The sequence below is a fragment of the Sceloporus undulatus genome, chromosome 4, assembly GCF_019175285.1.
Source record: "Sceloporus undulatus isolate JIND9_A2432 ecotype Alabama chromosome 4, SceUnd_v1.1, whole genome shotgun sequence".
NCBI classification, from domain to species: Eukaryota; Metazoa; Chordata; class Lepidosauria; order Squamata; family Phrynosomatidae; genus Sceloporus; species Sceloporus undulatus.
Genome location: NC_056525.1, coordinates 225,674,044 through 225,699,667, shown reverse-complemented (window position 1 = coordinate 225,699,667; position 25,624 = coordinate 225,674,044). Strand labels below are relative to the sequence as shown.

The 25,624-nt window shown below is 39.5% G+C and overlaps 1 protein-coding gene across 1 annotated transcript in view; it reads left to right on the top strand.

Annotated features, from left to right (window-relative positions):
- Nucleotides 1-25,624, top strand: part of LOC121929831 (nardilysin-like) — a 356,364-nt gene that overhangs the window by 161,378 nt on the left and 169,362 nt on the right. Inside the window, 3 exon segments of the mRNA XM_042465761.1 lie at nucleotides 739-908; nucleotides 18,978-19,024; nucleotides 19,027-19,108. Coding sequence (XP_042321695.1) covers nucleotides 739-908; nucleotides 18,978-19,024; nucleotides 19,027-19,108 — 299 coding nt within the window.

Sequence of the window (25,624 nt, the reverse complement as noted above, 5' to 3'; positions counted from 1 at the left end):
CTTACAGCATGGTTAACATAGTGGTGGTGTTCCAATCCGGGGTGTCACCCAGTGCAGAGGGGAAGGGCTCCAGGGGGAAGGGCCAAAAGGCCACACCCTCTTCCCGCCTGCCCAGTGCCACTTTACTCACAAGTAAAATGGAGTCAGGCAGGGAGGTGGGGTGTGCTGGACCCTCTTCCCCCCTGTCCAATGCCACTTTAATGACAAGTAAAACAGCACTAGGCAGGGAGGTGGGGTGTGCTGGGCCCTCTTCCTCCCTGCTGCAAGATGGGGAGGAGACACAGCCAACTGTCACCCCTCTTCTGCGCTGTCACTTGGTGTGGTCCACACCACTGCACCCACTTAGTGATGCCACACCAACAAGATATACTTCTGTTCTTGTGCAAAGACAATATTTGATCTGGAAATGCTACTTAATGAATAGCATTATTATAACAAATTAGAAGAAAAGGATTATATAATAGTACTGTGTTCTGAACAGTAGCCCATGACAAGCCATTGACATCAGTTTCATGTAGTCATATTAGTAAGTATGGTAATAGTTCAACAAGAACATAAGCTTGCATTCTCAGCCTCCAGAATGTGGTGGATATTAGTGAAATATAATCACTGCGATCATGAAAGATGCTTTTCTTTAAGTGATAGTTCCTTGACAATATTATGGAAGTTTCTATTATGTAAATGTTACAGTAGACTAAGCAAAGATCATTAAGTTGAGTTTCACTCATTTTCTTCTAGGGTTTCGGTAGTCCTTCTGGTGAATATTGGCTGGGGAATGAGTTTATCTTTGCAATAACCACCAGTCAAAGACACTATTCTCTAAGAATTGAACTAATGGACTGGGAAGGAAATCGGGCTTATTCACAATACGACAGATTTTATATAGGAGGTGAAAAGCAGAATTACAGGTGAGTCCAGGTGTTTTTGTCTCCAGCTATTTTTCACTTTGTATATATTACTAGTTGGAAATTTGCTTAACAATATGACTAAATTCTCTAAAGGTACCAAATTGCATCAGATCTTGGAACATAAGCAGGATCAAATGTAGTTAGTACTTGGACGAAAGTTACCAAGGGATACCAGGTGCTGTATGCTATATTTCATAGGAAATAACTGGCAGTGCCACCTCTGATTATTTCTTGCCTAAGAAAAGCCTATGAAATTCATGGGGTCACCATAAGTTAACAGGTGACATGAATATGCATACATACACACACATATGACTATAAAGATGTAAGGTACTTTTCAGTAGATGCAGTCTTAGAAGTTACATGATGCTTCTTGTATGAGTGATACAATTCAGTATTGTCTACTTTGATGGAATACATACTTTGAAACAGGGATGGGGAAAGTGTGGCCCATGGATAACATGCAATCTAATAGGCCTCATTTTATGGCTATGAAGCTTCCCTGAAGCACCCCCAAGCTTACACACCCCTAACATAAAAAAGTGACACCCCCCCCCACATGGTCAATCTACCAAAATCAGTCAGAAATAAAACCAGAGGTTATGTGATATAATAACATCTCGTCATACTGGGATCACTATATGCCCCTCACTATGAGCGCAGGGTGAAAAATGTGCCTTCTCTCCCTTTGCAATGGCCCATTCCTTTTCAGAAGAAGAAGAAGAAGAAGCAGCAGCAGCAGCAGCAGCAGCAGCATTCATGAGAAAGCCTTGGAAAAGCCATTTTTATTAATGAAAGATTCTGTTGATAAAAATGGATTTTCCAAATCACAGAAGCAAATGCTTCTGTGATGGAAGGAAAGTGGGAAGCCTCTATGACATTTCAGAAGCACAACGGATGATCCCACCTCCAGCACTTCTGAAACACTTGGGCCACACTTCAGGAACGGTTGGGCCCCGTGTGATGAACTCTATAGTCATACATGCCATGCTCCACTGTTACAGGGCATCGGTGCATCAGTGTGTGAATAATACATTGGCAAAGTACAATCATGGTGCCCCCCCCCCCCAAATACATGCTTCCTTCACCCTCTTCACCCATGCCCCCTTGTTGAACTGTCTGGTTTGTGTATATTGTAATTGTGTCCAACCCCCTCCCCCAACTCTTTGTATGTTTTTTTTTTACAAGATCAGTGTTTTCTAGCAGAGGAAACAGCAGTAAAATTCTTTAATAGAATGGATGTACTGCAAAAGGAAATTTCTGGTAATTGTCACATTTTTATTTCTTTCCATTACCACAGCTCCACACTCATGTCCAGGCACTTATATGTAGAAACCAAGATGCACATTTTCCACCTTGAGTTGTACTATCCCAGCTTCTCTTTCCTCTGGTTTTTAGCCCTGTGGTGCGGCTTCAGTCCAATTTCCAGCTGCTTTTGAAGAGTGTATTGTCTAAATGCCCTGCCTTCAAAGCAGTTGGAAATCACTTTATTATACTTATGTCTCACCTGGATAACTATTTGAGAATTCATCACCTGGACAATGGATCTATATTACTTTTGACATAAGTTGCTCCCATGTGATGGACGATGTCCTTATGTCTGAGAATTTCCCATTGGTGTCTGACTGATCATTGCAGGAATGGAATGTTTGACAAGATAGACCCATATTCTGATCTAGCAGAGCCCTTTTTATGTTCTTCTGAAGAGTTACTGCCACTCAGAGGGGATACTACTGAATTAGATGGACAAATAATCTGAGATGATATAAGGTATATTTCTCCCAAGCTCAGTGAGTTCATTTTCTGTCAAATGAACCTGCGTAGGATTTTGGCTGTATCTCCCACTAAGTCCAATTGAATGAGTTGTCAGTGACCAATATAATATTGTTGTTTTCAATCATACAATAGGACATAACTTTTTTATGACTAATTTGGTTAGATAGGACCTAGATTTTAAGCAGCTTTCTATTTGCTTTAAAATTATTACTTTAGACAGGCAACAGGATATTGTTGATGTTATTATGATTGTCCGTTAAACAAAATAAATGAGATTTAAGTCAAGGCAACAGTAATTTCAGTCAAAACTAAATACAACAAAGTTTGGACCCATCCCAGTGGATCTATTTAATAAATGCTATCAACGTATGGGGCATGCTACAAAGCAGAACAAGAGAGGAGGAGAGGGGGTGTTAGTCCTTTAGGGGTTCACATTCTAAAATCTAGCACTGGCTGAATATCAGCCTTCCAGCGAGAGTAGGTTTGCATAATGGCAATACACTTCATTATTTCATCAGTATTTAGGGTCTAACTGCTGCTGAAATAATGAAGTGATTAACAAATATGCAGATCTATTCACCCTGAGAGCTTGATGCTTTGCCAATAGTCTGTTTTCAGCATTTTATAAAAAAGAAAACAGTGATGATCATCAAGGCATTAGTCTATGAATTTGTTCCCGCCTCATGAGTTTTAAAAGTCTCACTTTCCTTGCCAAGTTTAGGACACCTGCATGAGCTGGCTGAAGAACTAAAGAGGAAAGTAAACCTTAAGACAAGATGTTAAACAGCTGGCCCAGAGCAGAAAATGTTCATGTCTTGGATGGGATGACATTAATTGGCTTGTGTTGTATTTAGCAGGCTCAAGTTCTCAGCTAAAGTACGCCATGATAAACTTCCCTCATGCTAATGCTTTCTTTTAGCCATGTTGCTTACATTGAGTATATGTCCTGAGAAACCATTGTTTTTCGGTGGTCATTCAGTCAAGCAAACAATTGTTCTTCCTGGGGAAACTATTACTGGCGATAATGACTGTGCATCCAATATTCTGTTAACAAGGGTACATAATACAGTAAGAAAGAACCAGATTAAATTTGTATGCCATCATTTCCATCAGGAATCATATCGGTAACTAAAGATACTGTTTTCCAAATTTGTTTAAGCATTAGTTAAGGAGCCCTGGGGGGGGGGGGGGCAACTTGAAAAGTTCGTGGTGGGAAGCTCAAGAAAATGAAATACTTTGTGTGTATTTATTACAGTGATGTCTTATCAAAAGACAACACTGCTCCAGCATTTTGGTCCAATCACTGATATACAGATTCAGAGGCTCTGCAGTGGATCAACAATGTCCAAGAAAATATGGGAATTCATTTTTTTATGTTGTTCTGTAATACACTATAGAAAGTTTTGATTCAACCTGGATCACTCCCAATTGGTGACTTCAGAAGTGTTCTGTTTATTCTCCCCACTGTTTGTATTTCCTTCTCTCTACCACTTTTTATTAGCCCAAGGAACCTCTGATTTGAAGGCAGTAATGCTGAACACATGTACATTAAAAATATCCTAACTTTTCAAAACCGTGCCGTTGCAAAGTCTTTTTTTTTCTGAGAAGGTAGAACAAAATGTATCTTTTCCAGATGAGATATACAAAGTGTGAATCAATCAATCTTAGATTATTGATTGATAATAAGTGGCATTTACTAATGAGTGCTATAGGATGACTTTTTTCCTGCATGTCAAAACACTTCATCTGGTGTGTGTATTCTTTACTATTTCTTTCTTTTTCATTCAACAAATGATAGGTATGACAAGATAGATGGATGGATAGATAGATAGATAGATAGATAGATAGATAGATAGATAGATAGATAGATAGATAGATAGATAGATAAACTGTCTATAGATATTCATTTAAGCAAGAGTAATTTCTTATTTGTGAATTGATACAGCTTTTAGATAATGGGAAATATATATATATATATATATATATATATATATATATATCCATTTGGTGCGCCAAATTAATCTTCCATATATGCTTATCAGTAAATCAGGAGAGTTGGACAAAAGACTGTATAATCACGGAGAATGTTAATTTGTTTCTGGCATGGCTTAAATGTAGTTTTAAACTTTTATGTGTGTTTGTTTCAAATTAGAATATGTGGCTGAAATGAATGTTCAAATTTCAGTTCACATTCATCAGATGTATTTGATTTAAATGCTACAAACCAGAATATAAACTTCTCACTGATTTTGCAAGCAAAAATCACATTGGGATTTACTAGATAATGTGGTTGGAGAAAAAAAGCCCTCTAATGAAAACTGTCAGGAAGTCTTACATATGTGTTCCCTGCCATACGCTGTACCATATTTGAAGCTTCTTCAATGATAGACTTCAATAAGATTGCTTTTTAGTAATTAGCCTGGATATAATGAACACATGTGTTGCCAAAGCAAGATCTGCTTTCTCTAGATAAGGACAGAGTCAATGAAGGAGCCAAGCTGGTAAATAACACTCCTGTCCACTTGTACCTTCAAAGTGAGTACCAAATCCTGGAATATGAGAAAGTTGTGTAGCTGGCTCTTTGGGGCAGTGCCAGTTCTACATCAGACTTCTTGAACCATAGGACCATCCAACCTGGATCAAGTTTGAGCTTTTCCTCCACCATCTATCCTAAAACTTCCCACAGACAGCTGTGAAGTATCAAGCTTATTCCATGGGGTTAGAAGGTGAAATTGCTTCAATATGCAAATACCAATCAATATTTGCATACTCACAACACTTCAGAGCAAAGCTCTAAGTTATTCTGCTCAGTTGTTTCATGTGGTTGCTTGAAAGCATAAAGGAGAAGATGGAGACTTGTGGCATCCTGACAAGGCCAAGGGTGGAACATAGGTCTCCTTGCACTGTCTTCTCAAGTCTAACCAAAGGCTTAGCCGGAGCCACTGTATCACAGTGTCACCAAATGAAAAGTCAAGAAGATGTTCTAGTTGGATACTGCTTGGTGATATCAAAGGCCATTGAGATATTAAGCATAAGCAACATGTTTCTGCTCTCATCTCCCAGTCACTTCTCCAGCACTAATCATCTATCAAGATTATTAGGGCTGCATCCGCACAGCAAAAATAATCCAGTTTGATACCAGTTTAACTGCCATAGCTCAGTGCTATGCAATAATAATAATAATAATAATAATAATAATAATAATAATAGTTTATTTCTAGCCCACCCTATCACAGAGAATCCGGGCGGGTTTCAACAATAAAATACATCAAAGTTACAATAAAATCCAAGAAGAAAACAAACCCTATACCTACCCAACTATTAAAGCATTCAACTATGTTGAATACCATGCAGCTGCGGACACATCTACATAGGGACCACCAAACGCAGTGTGCAAACAAGAATCAAGGAACAGGAGAGACATTGCAGACTGGGCTGGCCAGAAAAATCAGCAGTAGCTGAACATGCCACAAACCATCCTGGGCATAAAATACTGTTTGAAAACACTGAAATTCTGGACCATGCCAACCACTACCATGTCAGGATGCACAGGGAAACCATTGAAATCCACAAACACCTGGACAATTTCAACAGGAAAGAGGAATCCTTTAAAGTAAACAAGGTTTGGCCACCAGTCCTGAAAAATAGCAAAATCAAGACTCAACAAATGCAAATGAGAAATCTCCCAGGGTCAGGTGTTTCCCAGCAGACAATGAGCACTAATCAAGCAGACATTAGTCCTCTTGTGCAGACCCTCACACCTTGAGGACTGTCATTAGCAACCAACAATACACATGTAAATCACTCCTGCCTTTCCAGATCACACAATATATATAGCCAAGTCTTTTCCAGGCAAACATTCTATGAAGATGCTGGTGAAACATCAAGAAGAAACTCTGCTAGAACATGGCCACCTAGCCCGAAAACCCCACAAAAAACTATGGATGCTGGCCATGAAAGCCTTCGACTTCACATTCAACTAGAATTTAGAGGAGAATAAGCAGATGAGGAGGCATTTTCATAATTGTGATCATGTTCGTGTCAGGTTTGTATTCAGATCTATATCTATATTATTATTTCTATATCTCTATATCTGGGGAGGAGTTTTGAGTGCTTTCTTAAAAGCTGTCAGAGTGGAAATGTGACGTATCTCCTCCAGCAGATCGTTCCATAATTTTGGAGCAGCAGTAGAGAAGGCCCTCTGGGAAACTGATGTTAGCCTAGATTTTTTAGGCTGTAATAAATTCTTCCCAGAGGACCTTAATTTGTGGGACAGACAATATGTAAGAAGGTGTTCCCTCAAGTATGTAGTTGTGGGAGTTGTAGTTTTGTGAGGCATTTAGCTCTCAGAACTCTGGTGTTACAACAAATAACAAATCCCAGGGTTCCATAGGATGAAGTCGTGACAGTTAAAGCAATGTTAAACTGGATTAATTCTGCAGCCTTAGGCATCTTCTATATGAAATTCTGATCAAAAGCCTGAGTGGAATTGACCTAAATTATTGATGCTGTCCAAAGCTGACTGGAGTTGCAATGCTACCACTCACTTTGGGCTTTGTTTAGAATTGGCAGATAGTTGTGGCTTTTTGAGAAGTGGTTTCCTCTATTGTCTTTTATCTCTAGTCATAGCAAGTTCTTCTGTTTCCTAAAAGAACAGTTTAAATTTCATTGGACTTCTGCAGGATCAACCAACTGTAGCACAGAGCTCATTCTACAGTAGGAGTTTGACAGATGGACTGTTTTGTACATTTTGCTTTGTGCTAAATGTAGGCATTTATTTGATTTCATTTGATGGGCTGCTATGACTTGTCCGAAAAGATTCAATTTGCTTCAGGGAGTCCTTACTCCCACTTCTCTTGACACCAGAGGTGCAGTAATCTAATCTGCTGCCCATTAACAAGAAGCCTGTTTTGAAGCAGTGCTAAGGTGCTCTATCACTGAAGCAACAAGAGTCCAAAGGAACAATATGTGAGCTATCTCCTAGAATTAATGAATACTGAGATATGCTATTTTGCTACAAGAAAGCTGTTGCCATTATTTTTGAGAAGTTTATAAACTTAATAGCTTAATCCCATCAAATCCCAATTCACACAATATGCTGACAGTGAGAGGATGTACTCATTCACCATCCATCATTTCTAACCCTCACCCCACTCATTAAAAAAAAAGGCTGTCATTTAATATCTGCAGGCAACTCTACAATAGGCCTCCTGCCATAGTATATTATTATTATTATTATTATTAATCTTTATTTATAAAGCGCTGTAAGTTTACACAGCGCTGTACATAAATTTTTTAGTCAGACGGTTCCCTGCCCTCAGACTTACAATCTAAGAAGACACGACACAAAAGGAGAGGGGAGTGGTGGTGGGGAATAGGATCAGGTCCAGCAGATCTTCTCCACCTCTGAGGCCTGGGCCAAGGCAGATGGACTGGAGGAAGGGCTTGGCTTCTTGATATACAGTATTCACCCCCTTCCTTATAGCAGTACAACTTCAATCATTCCTAATCACTGGATGTACTAGCTGCACTTGATGGGAGCTGGATTTCAGCAATATTGTGAGGGCCATAGTTTTCTCATTGCTGATTTAAGACTGTTCTTAATAATGCAGTGATTTAGAAAATTCCATGCACAAGCCATTTCATGATAGCTGTGCTTTACTGGATGTAAAATAAAGACCTGCCAAATACTTGACTCTGCAAAGTTTACCAGGACAGTCTGCTGCAGAGCAAATTGTACAAGTCATTATTTACCCTTTATTACACCCTTTAGCAGCAATAACTGAAGTCCATGTACTGAGATCTTGAATCTGTTTTGAACTGGTGGAGTCTTGATTCTGAACTGCAGATTTTTTATAAGGTCATGACCCTGATTTGTCAAAGGGAAAATGAAGCATTCAGGGTTCATGCTGAACCCGCCTATCCTGGCCATTGTGGCACCGACTAAGAGTACAGATTATAAATAGATGACAGTGAGTGAACCTTTCACTCATATCTAACTGTCAGCCACAAATGACGCCATGGGAGTAAAAATATGTTTAGCAGGCTGTTTGTGTTTTTCTAAATGTGGTCTTGGTGCCACATAATTCATCCTGGCACTTTTTGAAACCCACATGATGTCCTTAGAAAGCAAAGCAAGGTTTCCAAGATTTTATTTATTTATTTATTTGAAATTACTATAAACATTTCCAGGAATGTCCTTTGTATTTCTTGAATGTATCGTACATTTAAATGTAAGCTCTTTGTCAAGGAACTTCTGGGACTGAATCAGAGAATGCCAAAAAGTAATACTTGGAAATTTAAAGGATTTGAACTGCTGGGATTTTTTAAAAAGTGTGTTTGCATACCATATGGCCTACTTCAGATACGACTTGACTGTTTTGAACAGAAGTCAGATTCATATGCTTACATTCTGTCACTCCTTTTCTACTTGGAGTAAACCAGAGTTTGCCATGATTACAGAACCCTGGAAACTATGGCTAGTACATTTTGGTTCCAATGCAGATTTTGAACACTATGGTCCAAAATGCACTGCAAAAATATAATGGGCCCTTGGTATCACCTGGGGTTTGGTTCCAGGATCCCCCATGGATACCAAAATCAAGCCCCATTAAATACAATGGCATAGTAAAATGGTATCCATTATATAAAAGGGCAAAATCAAGGTTTGCCTATGGAAATTTGTATATTTTTAAAGTATTTTCAAGCCGGGGGTGCTTGTATCCATGGATAAAAAATCCATGGATAAGGAGGGCTGACTGTAATCCAGTTTGAAACCACTTTGACTGCCTTTGCTCACAGCTAAGGAATCCTCGGACCAGAGCTCTCTAACAGTAAAACAGAGAAGCTAAATGTCTCACAAAACTACAGTTCCCAGGATTCCCAGGACACCATGTTTTTACCTCAGAGGACACCATGTTTTTACCTCAGAGGACACCTCTCTTGGAATCTCTAGATCCTCCAGTGAAAATCTGTGGTCAACGTCTGACAGACACTGACCATAGAACTGCATTGGAGGAGCTACAAATGCCTAGTAGAGTATTCTCTCTAGGAATCTCTAGGTCTTTTAGTGCAACTTTTAGTTAAAGTTGACCATAGAGTTGCACTGGAGGACCTAGAGATTCCTAGAGAGAACATATTAATCAAATCCGTGAATAATCAAACCCAAAATATCAAAGCCGCAAATATGGAGGGATGAGTGTACTCAGAAAATATCTGTATTTGAAATGAACTCTTGGACCCTACAATTTTAATATGCATCTCTCACTATCAAAATCTGATGCTATAGTTATCAAGCTACAACCCATTTGTCACTGATTTTTAAGCACACTGTGATGTTTAAAATCCACCCATGAAGAAATCAAATTTGGGAAGGAGCTTTAAAATATCCAGGTTTATCCTTTTGAGATTCTTCATCAAGTACACACACTCCTTGATGTGGATTCTGTCATATCTTGAAAAAACACTTCTTTTCAAGGTTTGATATTTGAAATGTATACTTTTTCTGAACATTTTCAAACTGTGGATGCTTGAATCCATGTATAAGAAATCCATGTATAAGAAGGTTCGACTGTATAGTCTCATTCTTTTTCATCTACATTGTAGGCGATCTCTGTAGCATAATTAAGTCACTAGCAGTAAAGAAATCATAACCCAATTCCCAAATGGGATAGAAGAATGTCATGACTATAAACAGCAAAGGGTAGGAGATCAAAGAAGATAAATTAGTCAGTTCCCCAATCTTTTAGTAATGACTGTTCAAACATTGTTTTATCTTTACAGCAGTACTTCTCAAATAGTGGGGCGCGCCCCCCAGGGGGGGGGCGCGAGGCTCCATAAAGGGGGGAGTGAGGCCCCGTAAAGGGGGGCTCGTTTGACCTCGGCAAATACTATTTACAGTCGCGCTGGGGGCGTGAAATGTTTTATTCTTCCTAGGGGGGAGCATGACAGAAAATAATTGAGAAGCACTGCTTTACAGTAAATGCTTCTCTGTGTGCAAGATGATAGACATTTTCATATAAATTTTATTAAATAACCATATAAAGCCAATGTATGATTCATCTTAACACTGTAGGGAAATACAGTGTTTGGGCAAAAAGGATCTCAGTATCATGGACATAGTTCTAGAAACTATTGGTTAGATCCAAGGCGGCATCTTCCATTCATGGAGGGGACTGACCTTCTAAGGAAACTTTCATGAGGTGATTTTCATGAACTCGCCATTTGTCTACACTTTCTAGATCATTCTAGAGGATCCCTCAGTCTTTTAGATCAGAGTTCAAAAAGCTCAGGGACTGTTGAGTGAAGGAAATATTGGTCAAAAAGTGCCTTCCACCTCAACCCTTCCTTTACTGGAGATAGGATTGTCAGATCTCAAGTTCTAGGCATTTTTCTGTGGTCCTCAGGGCTGCCTCAAAAAGTCAGTGTGCACGTGCATTCTCCATTTTTTATTCTCAGTGATTTGTATTTGAATGACATACCCCGAGCAGCTATGGCTGATGCTGAAGATACAGTACTTAGTGACATTGCCAAAGGATGCACATTGTAACATGAACCTTATAACATCACCAGGATCCATCTCCCGTGATACCACAAGAGGTCATCTCTATGTTTCAAGTTTGTGTCCTGAAACCTTAGGGTCTGGAGTACTCCTGACTTGATCTGTTTACAGGCACTCTGGATCTTCATGTGTACAGCTAAATTCCTATATAAGGCTGATGTCTGAAAAGCATCATGGCAGAGTTCCCCATTCATACCAGTGGAGAGGTCAGTACAGCAAGTACAGTGAGGAATGCAAAGGAAGCAGTCTTCCTCATTAAAATGGACAAGAAATCTCACCAATACAAGTGTCTTCAGCTCATTAGAATATACAGATTGAAGTTGTTGTTATTATTGTTGTTAAATTTATTTATGCCATCAGGCCCCCTAAAGTAATTTATGATTCTTTTAAAAAAATGTTCAAAGCATTTTTTTAAAAATCAGATAAAAGTCAGCATTAAGAACCAATGTTAAAAACCAAAGACCAGATGGAATAATAGAGTTTAGTCCACTGGAATCCAACAAGGATGATAGTAGAATAACTTCCCTGGAATAAATGCGGAAATCTGCAACACAAATTAGGAAATATCAGATAGTTTCCTAAAATGTTCACCAGTGGGAGTTGAATGGTTCAATAGTAAACGGGAGGAACAGACATATTCACTTCTCTGTTTGATTTGTCAGAATTAGTTCTGTTCCCTGGCATCTGTTTGTGCAATGCCTTCTCTGTCAGTAACTTGTAATGTCTGGAAATTCCTTTCATTTAGCAAGACATCATTATTACAAAACTTTTATTGAAAGGTTCCATCTCAGTTCTTTGATTTTGTTGAATGCTGGGTTCAAAGACTGTTTCTCAGAACAGAGACCACATGCATTTTTGTGATGCATGCAGAAAGAACTTCATGGAAAACCTTTCCATAATCATTTAAACCCTATTGTGTGTGTGTTTTATAGCAGACATTACAATGAGCATGATGTTAGACAAGAATTGCATTACTATAAGTGTAAAATAATTTTTGCCTTAAATAATGAGCTCTCGTTTCTTGACGTACATGCCTGAAATCTTGCCTTCTTCCATATTTACTTACCAAACCCAGTGTAGAGTAGTGGTTTGAGTTCTGGACAAAGACTCCAGGAGACTAGGGTTCAAATCCTTGCTTGGCTTTGGAAACTCACTTGGTAACCTTGGGCAAATCATGTTCTTTCAGGCTCAAATGACAGAAATGAGGGTAAGAACAACAAAGCCTAAGGTCATCTCTAAGATGATTGTCTCCAAAAGCTCTCCCAGTTAAAGTTCAGCAGGTGGTTACCAGGGGAAAGCCCCTTTCCCTGTTGGCACACCAACTTGTATTGTCAGAGAAAGCCATCTTGTGCCTACATTATGATCCTTTCTGTGCCAGGTGAACCCTTTTTAATTCCCATGGGGATTTAAAGAGTTTATGAGCTATTAAATAGTTTTCAAAGAAGGAGCAGTGCTAGTTTCTTGCAGCATAAAAAGGAAGATGGGGTGGGGAGGGGAAAACAAATGTGGTAGCACATTCAGGACTAATTGGTTTTTATTATAATATGAGCTTTTGTTAATATAAACCCACTTTTTCAGATACAGTACAGAGTGACATTAAAGTGTCAGGTTATAAAGCAACTATTGTATAAATATGCTTTATAACCTGTGGCTTTAATATTGCTCTGTATTGCATCTGAAGAATTCAGTTTATAACCACAAAAACTCATACTAAAAAAAAAGTCTTAATGGTGCTACCACTTTTAGGGCTCATTCCCACTTACATTTAAACTGGTTTGTGATTCATTTTCACTCTGGGTCGGTGAAGTGATTCCAGTTGAGGTGTTGTTTCTACTATGAAAGAGGATCTTTTCATTATTCAGATGTATTCGCTTCTTTTTTGGCACAATTGTTGTTCCCACTAGGTTGGGCCACTTCGAAATGCATGTCAATCATCTACACATCATTGGTGACACAAGTGGCAACACATTCAAGAAAACATGTAGGGTGTGGAGGGGATGATGGAAGCCATCCTTCTTAGTCCTGCTCCAAATGTAAATGCCACGCTTCTAGGGATTCCTCCTGGATGGGAGGCTGAAATGTAGGACCTGTCCTGGGGAAGTAGGAGGACGTGACTGAGGGAGTTTGGCTTGGCTTGGCCCATGAACCGCCTTCCTCACCCCTTCTCCCCACCGCAGGTTACCTTCCACTTTGGTGATGGTGAGGATTTGCATGCCATTTTATGTTTAGTACAGATGTTTTATAGAAATGAATACATGAAACAAATACATTTCATATACATTTGAAGCAGATGATTTTAGGGAATATACTGTCAGAGGATGCAAGCAAAGATAAACCAATTCTACTAGAGATTAATGATTCCATGCCTTATTTTAGTATAGATAGAATTCAAGATGAAGAGAACAGAGGCAAAGGTTTTTGGAAGTATTTATAGTTCTGCTTGTGCAGTGGTGAAACAATGGGAATGTAACACTTTTTAAAAACTGAGTTAAGGATCATCCAAGTAGTGCCACCTTGCAAAAATGATCAAAAGCAAAGCAAGCAATAAAATTTACATCTCTCTTACAAGCCCATTTGAAACAATAACTTTACTTTACATAATATTGTATTATCATGGACAAAAAATAATGAGAACTTTTTTTTTCAAAAAATGTTTTAACTGTGAGGCAATGGTGGCAGACAATTATGATTCAGATAAGGCAGCTCACTCAGGGTGTTCATAGAATCATAGAGTTCGAAGAGACCACAAGGGCCATCCAATCCAACCCCCTGCCGTGCAGGAAATCCAAATCAAAGCATACCCAACAGATGGCCATCCAGCCTCTGCTTAAAGAGCTCCAAGGAAGGAGACTCCACTACACTCCGAGGGAGTTTGTTCCACTGTCGAACAGCCCTTACTGTCAGGAAGTTCCTCCTAATGTTGAGGTGGAATCTCTTTTCCTGTAGTTTGCCTCCATTGCTCCGGGTCCTAGTTCCTGGAGCAGCGTTAACTGAATGCAGATTCTCAGCAAGGTATTAGAAAAAACATTCTGTATCTGGAATGTGAATGCTTTACACACATTTGCTCCAGTCCAACTTAGCAGCATGTTAGGGTTCTGAGATCTCAAGACCAGGCCTTTCTTCTCCAGACCTCAGAGAAAAAGCAGGATATGAAAGGAAGAATATTATCTTGAATACACACACAGACAGCCCTATATGCTGGTCATTCCAAATGGTAAAGGCTGCTTCATGTTAGACCTTCCAGGATGTCTGTTTGCTAAATCTCCTTTCAGACTGTGACCACATCTTAGTACAGGTCAGGTTAACACAACTGTGAATTTTGTGCAGAATAACTCCTGAAATATAAATGCTGTGATTGTTAAAGACTCCTTGCTACCTTCAAGAAGAAACCTAGTGAATAATTCACTTGGGTAGGGGATTCATCCATACCTGCTGTGCTCCCTTATCTCTATTAATGGGAGATGCTAGAGATTGACTTTTGTAAAAAAAATTTAAAAATGAATGTGTTAATGGAGTTGCATAAATCAATGAGTACAGTTTGGGAAAATGTGAATAAATTTAGGTACAGAAACAAAAGTTAGCCTTGCAACTTGATGTAGAACTAGGTAAGGATGAGAACTTCTGGGATTCTAACAAATTCAGAGAAAATTAGATTGACAGTATTTTCACATCCTATCTATGAATCTCCCATATTGTGTCTTGTTCCAAGCTTGGAGATGCTCCTTTTTTGTATGGCAGATCCAAGTATCCCCATGCTGGTTGAGGGCCTATAGAAACCGTACTCTGAAAAAAGCAACTTAGGGGCTGTACAGATGAGCAGCATGCAGCCGCCCATGTACTGGCTGGATCAGGGTTGCAGCAACCACGTGCTGCAGCCCAAATCTGACCTCTGGAGAGCACAAAAAGCAGCTACAAAAAGCAGCTCTCCAAGGGGCACCATAGCTGTGGCAGTGTGGCTTTATGGTGCCACTCTGGAGCTGCATCGTGTAGATGCAGCGCTGGAGCTGCACCATGATGGCACATGCTATGTAGACCAGTGCACGCCAAAATGGTACCCTGGGGGTGGGGCTAGGTTGTCCAGCATGCAGATGCTGCATCCTGGCTCTGCTCACAGGCCAACACTGGGTTTGGTAAGTAAATATAGGCTCTTAGACTACTTTGCCTCTACTATTTATACATATTACATTAATGTGGAATCTTCCAGTCAAATTTCAGTATTTTGAATACTGACTTATATGAATCTGGCAAGGGTGATGTACTGATAATTTGTGACAGTTTAAAATAAGCTTGTAGATATCATGATGAAGAGCTGTTTTTCTATCAGCACTACTCCGAAGGAGTTTATTTTCTTCTGAAGGGGGAAAGAAGTTAAGATCATTTACCACCATCAGTGTGGAAATGCAGTAAATCTAAGAGGCTTGAATCTCAGTTTCATTTGTTTATACACAGTATTCGAGGAGCCATGAAAATAATTGTATACAAACTAGCAGAATGCTTTTAAATATATTGCTCTCAAACTAGTCTGTGCATTGCTTTAGAAAACAGTATCTGATTGGCATGACATTTCAGCAGTACCTCATAAAGCTTTTTCTTTCTTTCTTTCTTTCTTTCTTTCTTTCTTTCTCTCTTTCTTTTTTTTTTTAAATAAACACACTCCAGACTTTCCCTATTTTGACATTTTCCAAGTTATTTTATCTTGGCCTTGTTTTTGGAGCTTCCTCTGCCTTCTGTTTATCACAACTTTGACTATATTTTTTCTAACAAAATGTCCTGCATATATCAAAGATTTCCAGTTCCACTCCTTTGAATGTTTGTGGACTATGTGTAATTTTTGGCAAGGGTGCGCACAGCTATTGATAGATCTTTGGTGAAACACAGTTCATCGAGGGTGAGAATTATGTGGTCTTTAGGGTTGCTAGATTGAATACGGGATGGGGATCCTGTAGTTTTTATCATTCACAGATCCTAAATCAGGAATATGTAGTATAAGTTCCACCAGGTAGAACTACACTATGTCTTATCATCCCTCATCCTCCAAATCCACCTTTTAGTTACCAAAGCTCCCTCCAGGTATATATTGGAAACTGGAAAGGAAAACCATGGAGAAATATCCAGTTCTATTTCTGTAGATGGAGTCATAGAACTGAAGCTTTGCATCCAACTACAGGAAAAGCAGAGGCTAAAAAGGTAGATTTAGGGCCATGAAGGAGGAGATAATGCCATACAGGTTTAGTTTCCCTTATCTGGAATTCCAAAATATTCCAAAATCCAAAACTGTCCCCACGAAGGGTTGAGATAGTGACACCTTGGCTGCCTGACAGTTCAATTTACACAAATTTTGTTTCCTACACAAAATTATTTTAAAATGTTGTATAAAATTACCTTCAGGCTATGTGTATAAGATATATATGAAACATAAATTAATTTCATGTTTAGACTTGCGTCCCATCTTCAAGATCTCTCTTTAGGTATATGCAAATATTCTAAAATCTGAAAAACTTCAAAATCCAAAAACACTTCTGGTCCTAAGCATTTTGGATAAGGGAGACTGAACCTGTAGTTCCACCTGCAAGAAATGTACAGTACCGCTTCCTGGTCCAGGATCTTAATTAATTAAAAAAAAATAGCCCCATATCATATTCACTATAGCTACTCCAGGTCTTGGCTATGCTGGTGAGGGCTGGTGTAAGTTGCAGCCCAGCATTATTTGGAGGGCACTACTTCTGCAACAAAGGATTTCCTCTGCCCCATCCCGGATTCGCCCCTTTTCACTTGCTGCCCCTCACTCCTGGAACCTTCTTCCCCCACAAGCAAGAGCCATCGCTTCTTTAACTAGCTTCAAAACAGAGTTGAAAACCTTCCTGTTCAGAGAAGCCTTCCCAGGCATTGCATAATTGTTGCTTACTATCTGATGTTCTTTTGTTGCCTGTTTATCGAACCATTTCCTGTATTGCTATGTATTGTATATGTATTATCCTACTTGAGAGTATGTATTTTCCCTGGATGAAGATTAACCTTCCATTTTGAAACCAAGCCCTCCCTCCAGTCCATCTGCCTTGGTCCAGGCCTCGGAGGTAGAGAGGAACTGCTGGACCACTTACCCTTTCCCTCCACCACTCCCTTCTCCTTCTGTGTCATGTCTTTTTAGATTGTAAGCCCGAGGGCAGGGAACCGTCTAACTAAAAGATTGCATGTACAGCGCTGTGTAAATTTACAGCGCTTCATAAATAAAGGATAATAATAATAATAATAATAATAATAATAATAATAATAATAATAAACAAAATGTATTTCCAAAAATAGATTGCTGAAATAAGAAAGTTTGTACAGAGAGGTGGGCTTAGCATAATGTTTAGGTGAGTATTGGTGACTGTTAGCCCATGACGGAGTGCAGAAGCTCCTTTCACTGCCACTGGTCACACGCAAGGGGAGAGGTCACTTTAAAAAAAAAAATCGTGATTGGCCATTCTAATGCTGTCCCACTCCTGGATGTCTGTACACAAAAACCCACCTCGCAAGCAAAACTGCTGCCATGGAAGTGGGCACATTATGCAGGCAACAGCACAACCTGCCAAGCACACCCTTCCCAGGAAAAGGCTAACCATGTCATTGCTCAAGGTACTCTCCCAGTCCTCACAAATTCTTCTGTTCTGGGCTTAAAACATACGTTTGCAGGTGGGGAGACATTTTTAATCCATGATGGGCGATGACCCTGAAACGGAATTAGTAAATGACAAACTTGAGACTTGGCCTTATGACCTGTGCTTATTTATAAGAACCAAGCAACAGTAATACAAAACCGGATGCCAGGCCTGTTCGCTATTTCTATTTCGCTTGGTGTCTGATTCCTTCCTCTGTCTTCCTCTTCTCACCTTCCTTTACATTTTAGAAAGTTTATAAACCTGCCCAAGGCTTTTTCCCTAATTATTATTGGTAGCAAAATTTTATGAGGAAATTATCATTTTTGTGGGTTTTACAGGCTAAATTTATAATTTATTTATAATTATTTATTGATAACAAATTATTATATTTGCCTGAAATATGGGATCAAGGTCACCCCACAAACAGAATAATGCAATTTGAGATAGTGGTCATGGCTCCTTCCTATGGAATCTTGCGATTTGTAGTTTCTTGTGGCACCAGCACCTCTAGCAGAGAAGGCTAAATATTTCATAAAATTACAATCCCATCATTCCATAGCACTGAGCCATTGCAATTAAGGAGTATCAAACTGCATTAATTCTGTAGTGTAAGATACAACCACACACACCACACATAATGAGATGATCATGATGATGGAAGGATGCTTCCATTCTGCCTGTGGCTCTATGGAACTTTTTAATTTAGATTTGTACTGAACTCTTGACTGCATACAAACCCATCACATAACCACAGAAGTGTAAGTGAACAGGAAATGTGTAACAGAGTGTGTGTGTTGAGTTTTTTTTAATTAGATAGGACAATTTGTAGAGTGTCTGTCAAGCCACTGGATGAAGTGGGATATAAATCAAAACCCAAGTAAACAAACTCTTTCAATAGTGGCAACGTCTGAGAAACTTTAGGAGAGTTTTTTTATAAAAAAAAAGATGTGAACATGTATGGCTGACATATTTCTTCAGTGACTCCTAGTGTTTCCCAGGATTTCAAACATCTTCCAGATTTTGTTCTCAGAACAGAGAAGTCAAGTAGGTGTCCTTGAAGCTGTGTTTGATTCATTCCTCTTTCTCTTTTAGGCTCTATCTAAAGGGTCATTCAGGAACAGCAGGAAAACAGAGCAGCCTGATACCCATGGGGCTGATTTTAGTACCAAAGATGCTGACAATGACAACTGTATGTGTAAATGTGGCCCTCATGCTAACGGGAGGTAAGCACTGCATGCTAAAATCTTGCATAATTATGGACATCAGTGGAGAGAAAGGGAAGGAATTGTGTAGCCTCCAGATATAACAAACGTCCCCTCAGAGCCCTACCATTGCAGCCAGTGGTGAGGAATGCTGGGAGTTGCAGTTCAGGAACATCTGAAAACTGCACAGTTAACACTCTGATGGAGAAATACAGAGCGTTGCATTACAAATAAATAAACTTTAATTAGATTTAACTGTACAGCTCTATCAATAGCTTCATCTAGCATCTGAAACAGAGCTTCATCACAATTCTTGACTCTGAGATTCTTTTCACTTAGTTGTTGTTGTTGTTAAAATGTTACCTAAAAGTGAAATGAAAGTAAAAGACTCTTTCCAACTGGGAGAGTACCTCAGAAATTTTTTGATACTCATAAAGTTGTGAAATCTGGTACAGCGAGCTCCGCGCCATACGCGGGCGCGCCATACGCGGCATTGAGCATATTTGCTCAAGCGCGGGGCGCACGCGGGCAGAAGGGGGTGCGTCCCATTCAATTGAATGGCGCACGCGCCCGTTGCACCCCGCGCGCCGCTGCGCCGCCGCACACAAGCCCCATTGTTTACAATGGGGCTCGAGCATAGGCAGAATTCACCTTACGCGGCGGGATCCGGAACGGATCCCCCGCGTAAGGCAAGGACGGACTGTATATACAAAGCTCTTACTCTGAGCTTCATGCTTCCTACCTGATATGACAATAGAGAAATAATAAAACATTCTTAGGAAAGGTTTAGGGCCAATTTAAATAAGACACAACATGCAGTAAAACAGTGAGATGCAGTGTCACAAGATGTAGTTATGACTGCAAAGGTGGGTGGCTTTAAAGGGGAATTGGAAATATTAATGGAGGTTATAGACATCAATGACTACTAATCAGAATAGTTTGAGTTCACCACAATGAGCTTTGCATATCAATTGCAAGGGAGATGGAGGGTACAGCTGCAATCTTGGTAATTCAATTGTTAGTCCCAGCTAGGGAATACCCCTTGAATCAGTGAGATTTACCAACATTTTGACTCACCAATCAAAAGTTGACTGAATAGGCCAACCCTAATTGGGATTAACTAGTGGGATTCGGGCAATGTACTGCTAACTGTATATTTCCATAGGCAACAGGTTAGCTACTGTACAAACAGAATGTTGGGTTAGATAGATCTTTGATTTGACCCAGCACCATGGCTTTTCTTATATTCCTAAAACAAGGGAGATCTCCCATCCCTTAAAGTGTTGGGAAAAGCAACATTGTTTGTACTCAGACCACTTTTGGGATGTGAAGGGCCAAACCTTTACCTATCTCACTTTCCAAATTACTGTCTCCCCCCAAAAAAATTCTCCCCTATGCTGCAATTTACTTCACAATGGGGAAAAATTAAGGATAATGGAATGTTTCTGGAGTGAGACAAAAAGGAGATTGCTATATTTGTATGTTTTCATTGGGAAAATGACAGATAGGGAAAAATTAACTAATTCCAAATATCTCTCTATCTCTCTCAATATGTGTCCCTTTCTCACACACATAATTGAAGAAAGAAGAAATAGAGAGCTAATTTTTTTACTAAGACTAAAAAAGATGGAAACTCTAATGTCAGAAAATGGTTATCTTGTTTAATGTAAAGTCAAAGGCTTTCATGGCTGATGTCCATAGTTTTCTGTGGACTATGTGGCCATGTTCTGGAAGAATTTATTCCTGACATTTCGCCTGCATCTGTGACTGGCATCTACAGAGGGTGGTGGCATGGAAGTATGTGGGGTATATATACTGTACTTGTGTGACACAAGGTTGAAAGGAAGTGTTTTACATGTCAATCTCTGTGTTGGTCTGTCATTGAATAACAAGGCCTCAGGGTCACAAAACACATCATAAACCAACCTGAGCATAGAATGCTATTTGAAAATACTGAAATTCTGGACCATGCCAGCAACTACCAGATTAGAATGCACAGGAAGGCCATTGAAATCCACAAACACATGGACACTATCAACTGGAAAGAAGAAACACAAAAAGGCAAGAAAGTTTGGCCCCTCGTCCTGAAGAACATCAAAATTAAGAATCAATACATGCAAATAAACAGTACCCGGGGTCAGGGGGTTTCCCCGCAGACAATGGATTGCTAATGAAATAGACACACATATCCTCCCCATATCCTCCCACCCTGAGGCCTTGTTGTTCAACAACAGACCAACACACATTAACATGTAAATCACTTCTTTCGAACCAAAGGCCACCCAAGTATATATACCCTACATCAGTGGTGGCGAATCTATGGCACGCGTGCCAGAGGTGGCACTCAGAGCCCTCTCTGTGGGCACACGCTCTGTCACCCCACCACAGAGTTCACCAGAATTTGTTACTAGAAAGCCAGGGAAACATGGCACTTTCTGATAAATAAGTGGGTTTTGAGTTGCAGTTTAGGCACTCAGTCTGTAAAAGGCTTGTCATCACTGCCCTACATACTTCCATGCCACCACCTCTGAAGATGCCAGCCACAGATGCAGGTGAAGCGTCAGGAATAAATTCTTCTATAATGCAGCCACATAGCACGGAACACCCCCCCCGTATTTTTTTTATCTTGTATAGTTTGGCTTGCAGCATATTATTTATGGAGGGTGGGGGTAGTACTGCTGATGTACTGATAGAGTTCAGCAGGGGACCCAGTGGGCGAGAGAGGATGTGCCAACATTTGGAGACAACTTGAATTAAAAGAGTTTTTTTTCTGTTGCATTCCAGGACTCTTCCTGTGAAATGTTCATGAAAAGTGTGTGTGTGTGTGTGTGTGTGTGTGTAAAAACATTGTGTAGAAAGGGGGTACTTTTGCAAAACATTGTATTTTGTAATGCTTTCAGCACATTTTTGTTCAAAATCATTTTCTGTAGGGAAAAACATTCTTGTGCAGAAAGCCTTTTGTGAAAAACTTCAAAATACATAACAACAACAACAACAACAACAGAAAAATATACAGAAACTCATGTTATCCAGTCCAGTAGGGAGAAAACGTTTGAGTTCATTTTAATTCTTGATCAAAACAACAAAATAAAAGTTTACATCTCTATCACAATCCAGGGTGATCCTAGCCATCTGAAATAACTCCTAGAGATTTAAGTGAGGATAGTTTCCAAATTTCAAAAAGCTTTGTGGACTTATAAGGATATGCTTATGGTCTTCTTCTTTTTTTGTCAGTTGTATGACTAATGAAGCCATAATCATTGTTGCAGCGCCAGTACTATGAAATGCATTTTAAAATCTCTAAAGAGGATACTATGATATTTGTTTTTCATAGATTTGCCATGTACAGCCAGCTTCCTGTGAGATATGAGTTTGAAACCCTTCACAACAGTGAACATTAGAAAGATATCCAAATTTTTGGTCGCAACTGTCTGATAAAAAAAAGTGGCTGTGATAACAGCATAATAAAAATAATTCATCTTTAAAAATAATAGTGTCCTCGATAGTGGCAAACTTTATCAGACTTTCTGTTGGTCTTGGCAATTCTTGTAGACATCTCTTCCATCATAAATTATATAAAATGTCCATGGCTTGTGTGGCTATCTTGACAGTCTGGCGGATTTTATAGTCTCTATGAGCTGAGCAGAATATTCTATGCATGGCAAGTAACAAAAGGGAAAATACAATAAGGAGACTAAAATAATCAGGTATAAAAAACCAAACAAACCTGGAATTTATAAACCAGCATCTCTACTATTCTTAAAGATTATTTATTGTTTGGAGGATACTAAAGTTTATCAAAGTAGAGAAAGCAACTTTAACACATGTGAGAAACAGTGGCGCAGCCTCCGAGGCCCCGATCTGCCACTTACCAGGCCACGGGGAAGCTGCAAAAGGCCGCTTCCCCGCGACCTGGAAAGGGGTGTCCTCAGGGCTTCAAGCCCCGAGGACACCCAGCAGCAGCAGGGAGGAGGAGAAAGGGGCCGCTTGGCCCCTTTCTCCTCTGCGTCGCTGGCACAGCCATGTAAAGGCTGCTCCCAGCGACGCAAAGCTGGAAGGAGCTCCAAAACAGAGCTCCTTCCGGGGCCACAGAAAGGGCGCCCTAGGTGCCCTCACGCGGCCCCAATATATTACAACCGCGCCGCCCCGTTTGGAGGCGACGTGGTGGTGACGTCGTAATGGCGGCCCTCGTGTAGAACGGGCGCCACCATTTTGTACGGATTGGGTCCGTACTAGGGTTAGGGGCGTCAAGAAGTGACGCCCCTTTCTAACCCTAGTATGGACCCAGTCCGTACTTTTATGCCCGTCTGTAACGGGCCAATATTTCCTTTGGATAGTAGTATTTAGTGTTAGTTACTCTAACGATGTTCCATTTTCTGTTTTAAGAAGTTCCAGAACAGACAATCCAAGAACTGATGCCTGTGTTTTCTTTGTAATTTTGTTCGAGCCAGGAATGTGGTTTAATTTTGAATTTTGCTTATCTAAACAAAATGATGAAAATACAATTTGATCTTGGCTACTTTAGACAAATCATAGTTTAAATGAAAGGCAGGAAAATGGGACACTTACAATACTTGTCTAAGCTGGCTAGGCTGATTGGAATTGTATTTGGAGGGTCAAACATTCATTACCCCTGGTTTGCACTAACCATTCTGTCCTACTTGTGGCTGCTACTACCTCAGCATGATAAAATATAACAAAAGATGGCATGGTTCAAAAAACAACAACAACAAGTGTTCTTTCTAGCTAGAAATATTGAACTGAAACCTTATGATGTTCTGCTGTCAAATAAACAAAAGAATAAGGATTTTAAAAACTCCACTCATGGACTGGTCTCCAGTTCTATAAAAGGCGTCTGATTTCTTTTAAGCTAATATAATTTCATGCGTTAGTGTATTAAGCACTCTCATCAAAACTCTAGGTCACAATAATATTTGCAATGCTTATAAAACTACAAAAATAAGCATTAAGCAACAGTCATGAATAATAACAGAATCAACAGCAAGATGCATAACTGTTTAGTATCTGGACAGTTATGCTGCTTTTTTCTGGGAGCTTAATGCATTTTATGCAATGAAATTGACTAGCTCAGAAGCTGCTTGAACACCTGGTTAGACAACTTCACTGCTTTGTTGATTTGTATTAGAAAATTTCAGGGGTTTTGTAGGGGAAGCCGTTTTAATTGAGATCTAGAATAATTGCACCTTCCCTGCTCCCATTTGTATATATACAATCATTTATCAGTTCAATATTGCTAGATTTCAGCACTGTGCAGGAGAAAATTCCTTGTATTGCTCTTCAAAATGATTGCCTTTGTTGAGAAGACCTTAAATCTGTCCCCTAAACTCTGAAGGAGGCAGCTTCTTAAGGCTTAACAACATGGAAAAACCTGGAACTCTGGGCTGCAGTCATATTATGGTAATTTAATGTCCCAGACCACATGTCTTTTTCTGCACTTGCAAGTGCAAGGCGTCTTCATTGAAAGGTGTTGAGTATGCAATGGTACTGCATAAAATGAAAATCCAGCCTCTGAGGATTAATGTGTGATGGTTCATTCAAACAAGGAACTCATTGCTTGATGTTAGAGTCAAAAAAATGGAAAATACTAAGGTATTCAAAGGTGAACCCATTTGTCCAGAAGTTTTTAAGTACAGAATTATATTGGCAGATCATTCCTACAGGCATAATTTAGGTAGTTTCTCATCTCGTTCTATGTTGAGATTGTGTGGTGTTCAAATTGCCTTGTTAAGACAAAATTCCCCAAAGAAAGTCTATCTTTCATGCTATGATTGTTGTTTTGAAGTCGAATGGTAATGGATACTACCTTCTGGTCCATACTCTTGACAATGAAAATGGAGCAGAGAGCCATTTATGCATTCCATGCTCCAGTCTGGAAAAAAAATGAGGATTAGATTTTTCCATGTTTAGCTTTGTCTTGAATTTCTACAAGATTATGCTCTTGTTACAGTCAAACATCAGCTGTACTGCTTTCTTTTTCTTTGGTTATTAGCCCCTTAGGTATAGCTTTGTAATCAAAGAGAGGTCAACTGTATCAAAATAACAGAATGTCAGAATGTATTTGGCACTGTTCCTTCCCCAAAGATTTTGTTATGAAGTGTTACTTCAGGAAGAAGAAGAAAAAACTCTGAAAAGTATTGTTAAAAAATAGAAGAAATTACTTTACAGGGCTCAAATCATAAATTTCACTCTGGTTTAAATGCACAGACTAGAGTAAACCTTGGAGCTATACACTAATCATTGTTATGAATGTACCCAGTGGTTAAAAAAGAACAAGAACGCCTTTCCATCAGGATTGTGGAGAACAAAATCTGCTGACACAATATATGATCTATATGGGAAATACATTCTATCCCCCCCCACACACACACAAAATCCATGTTTAATCCCACTTCATCTCCAGAGATCAAACTGAAACCTTTGAACAAAAATGGCTTTGGGAAGGGGAAATTTTTTGGGGGGATGCAACAGTTAGTAAGCATTTCAGTTTGGAAGTCACAGTGTTGATCCATGAAGTCA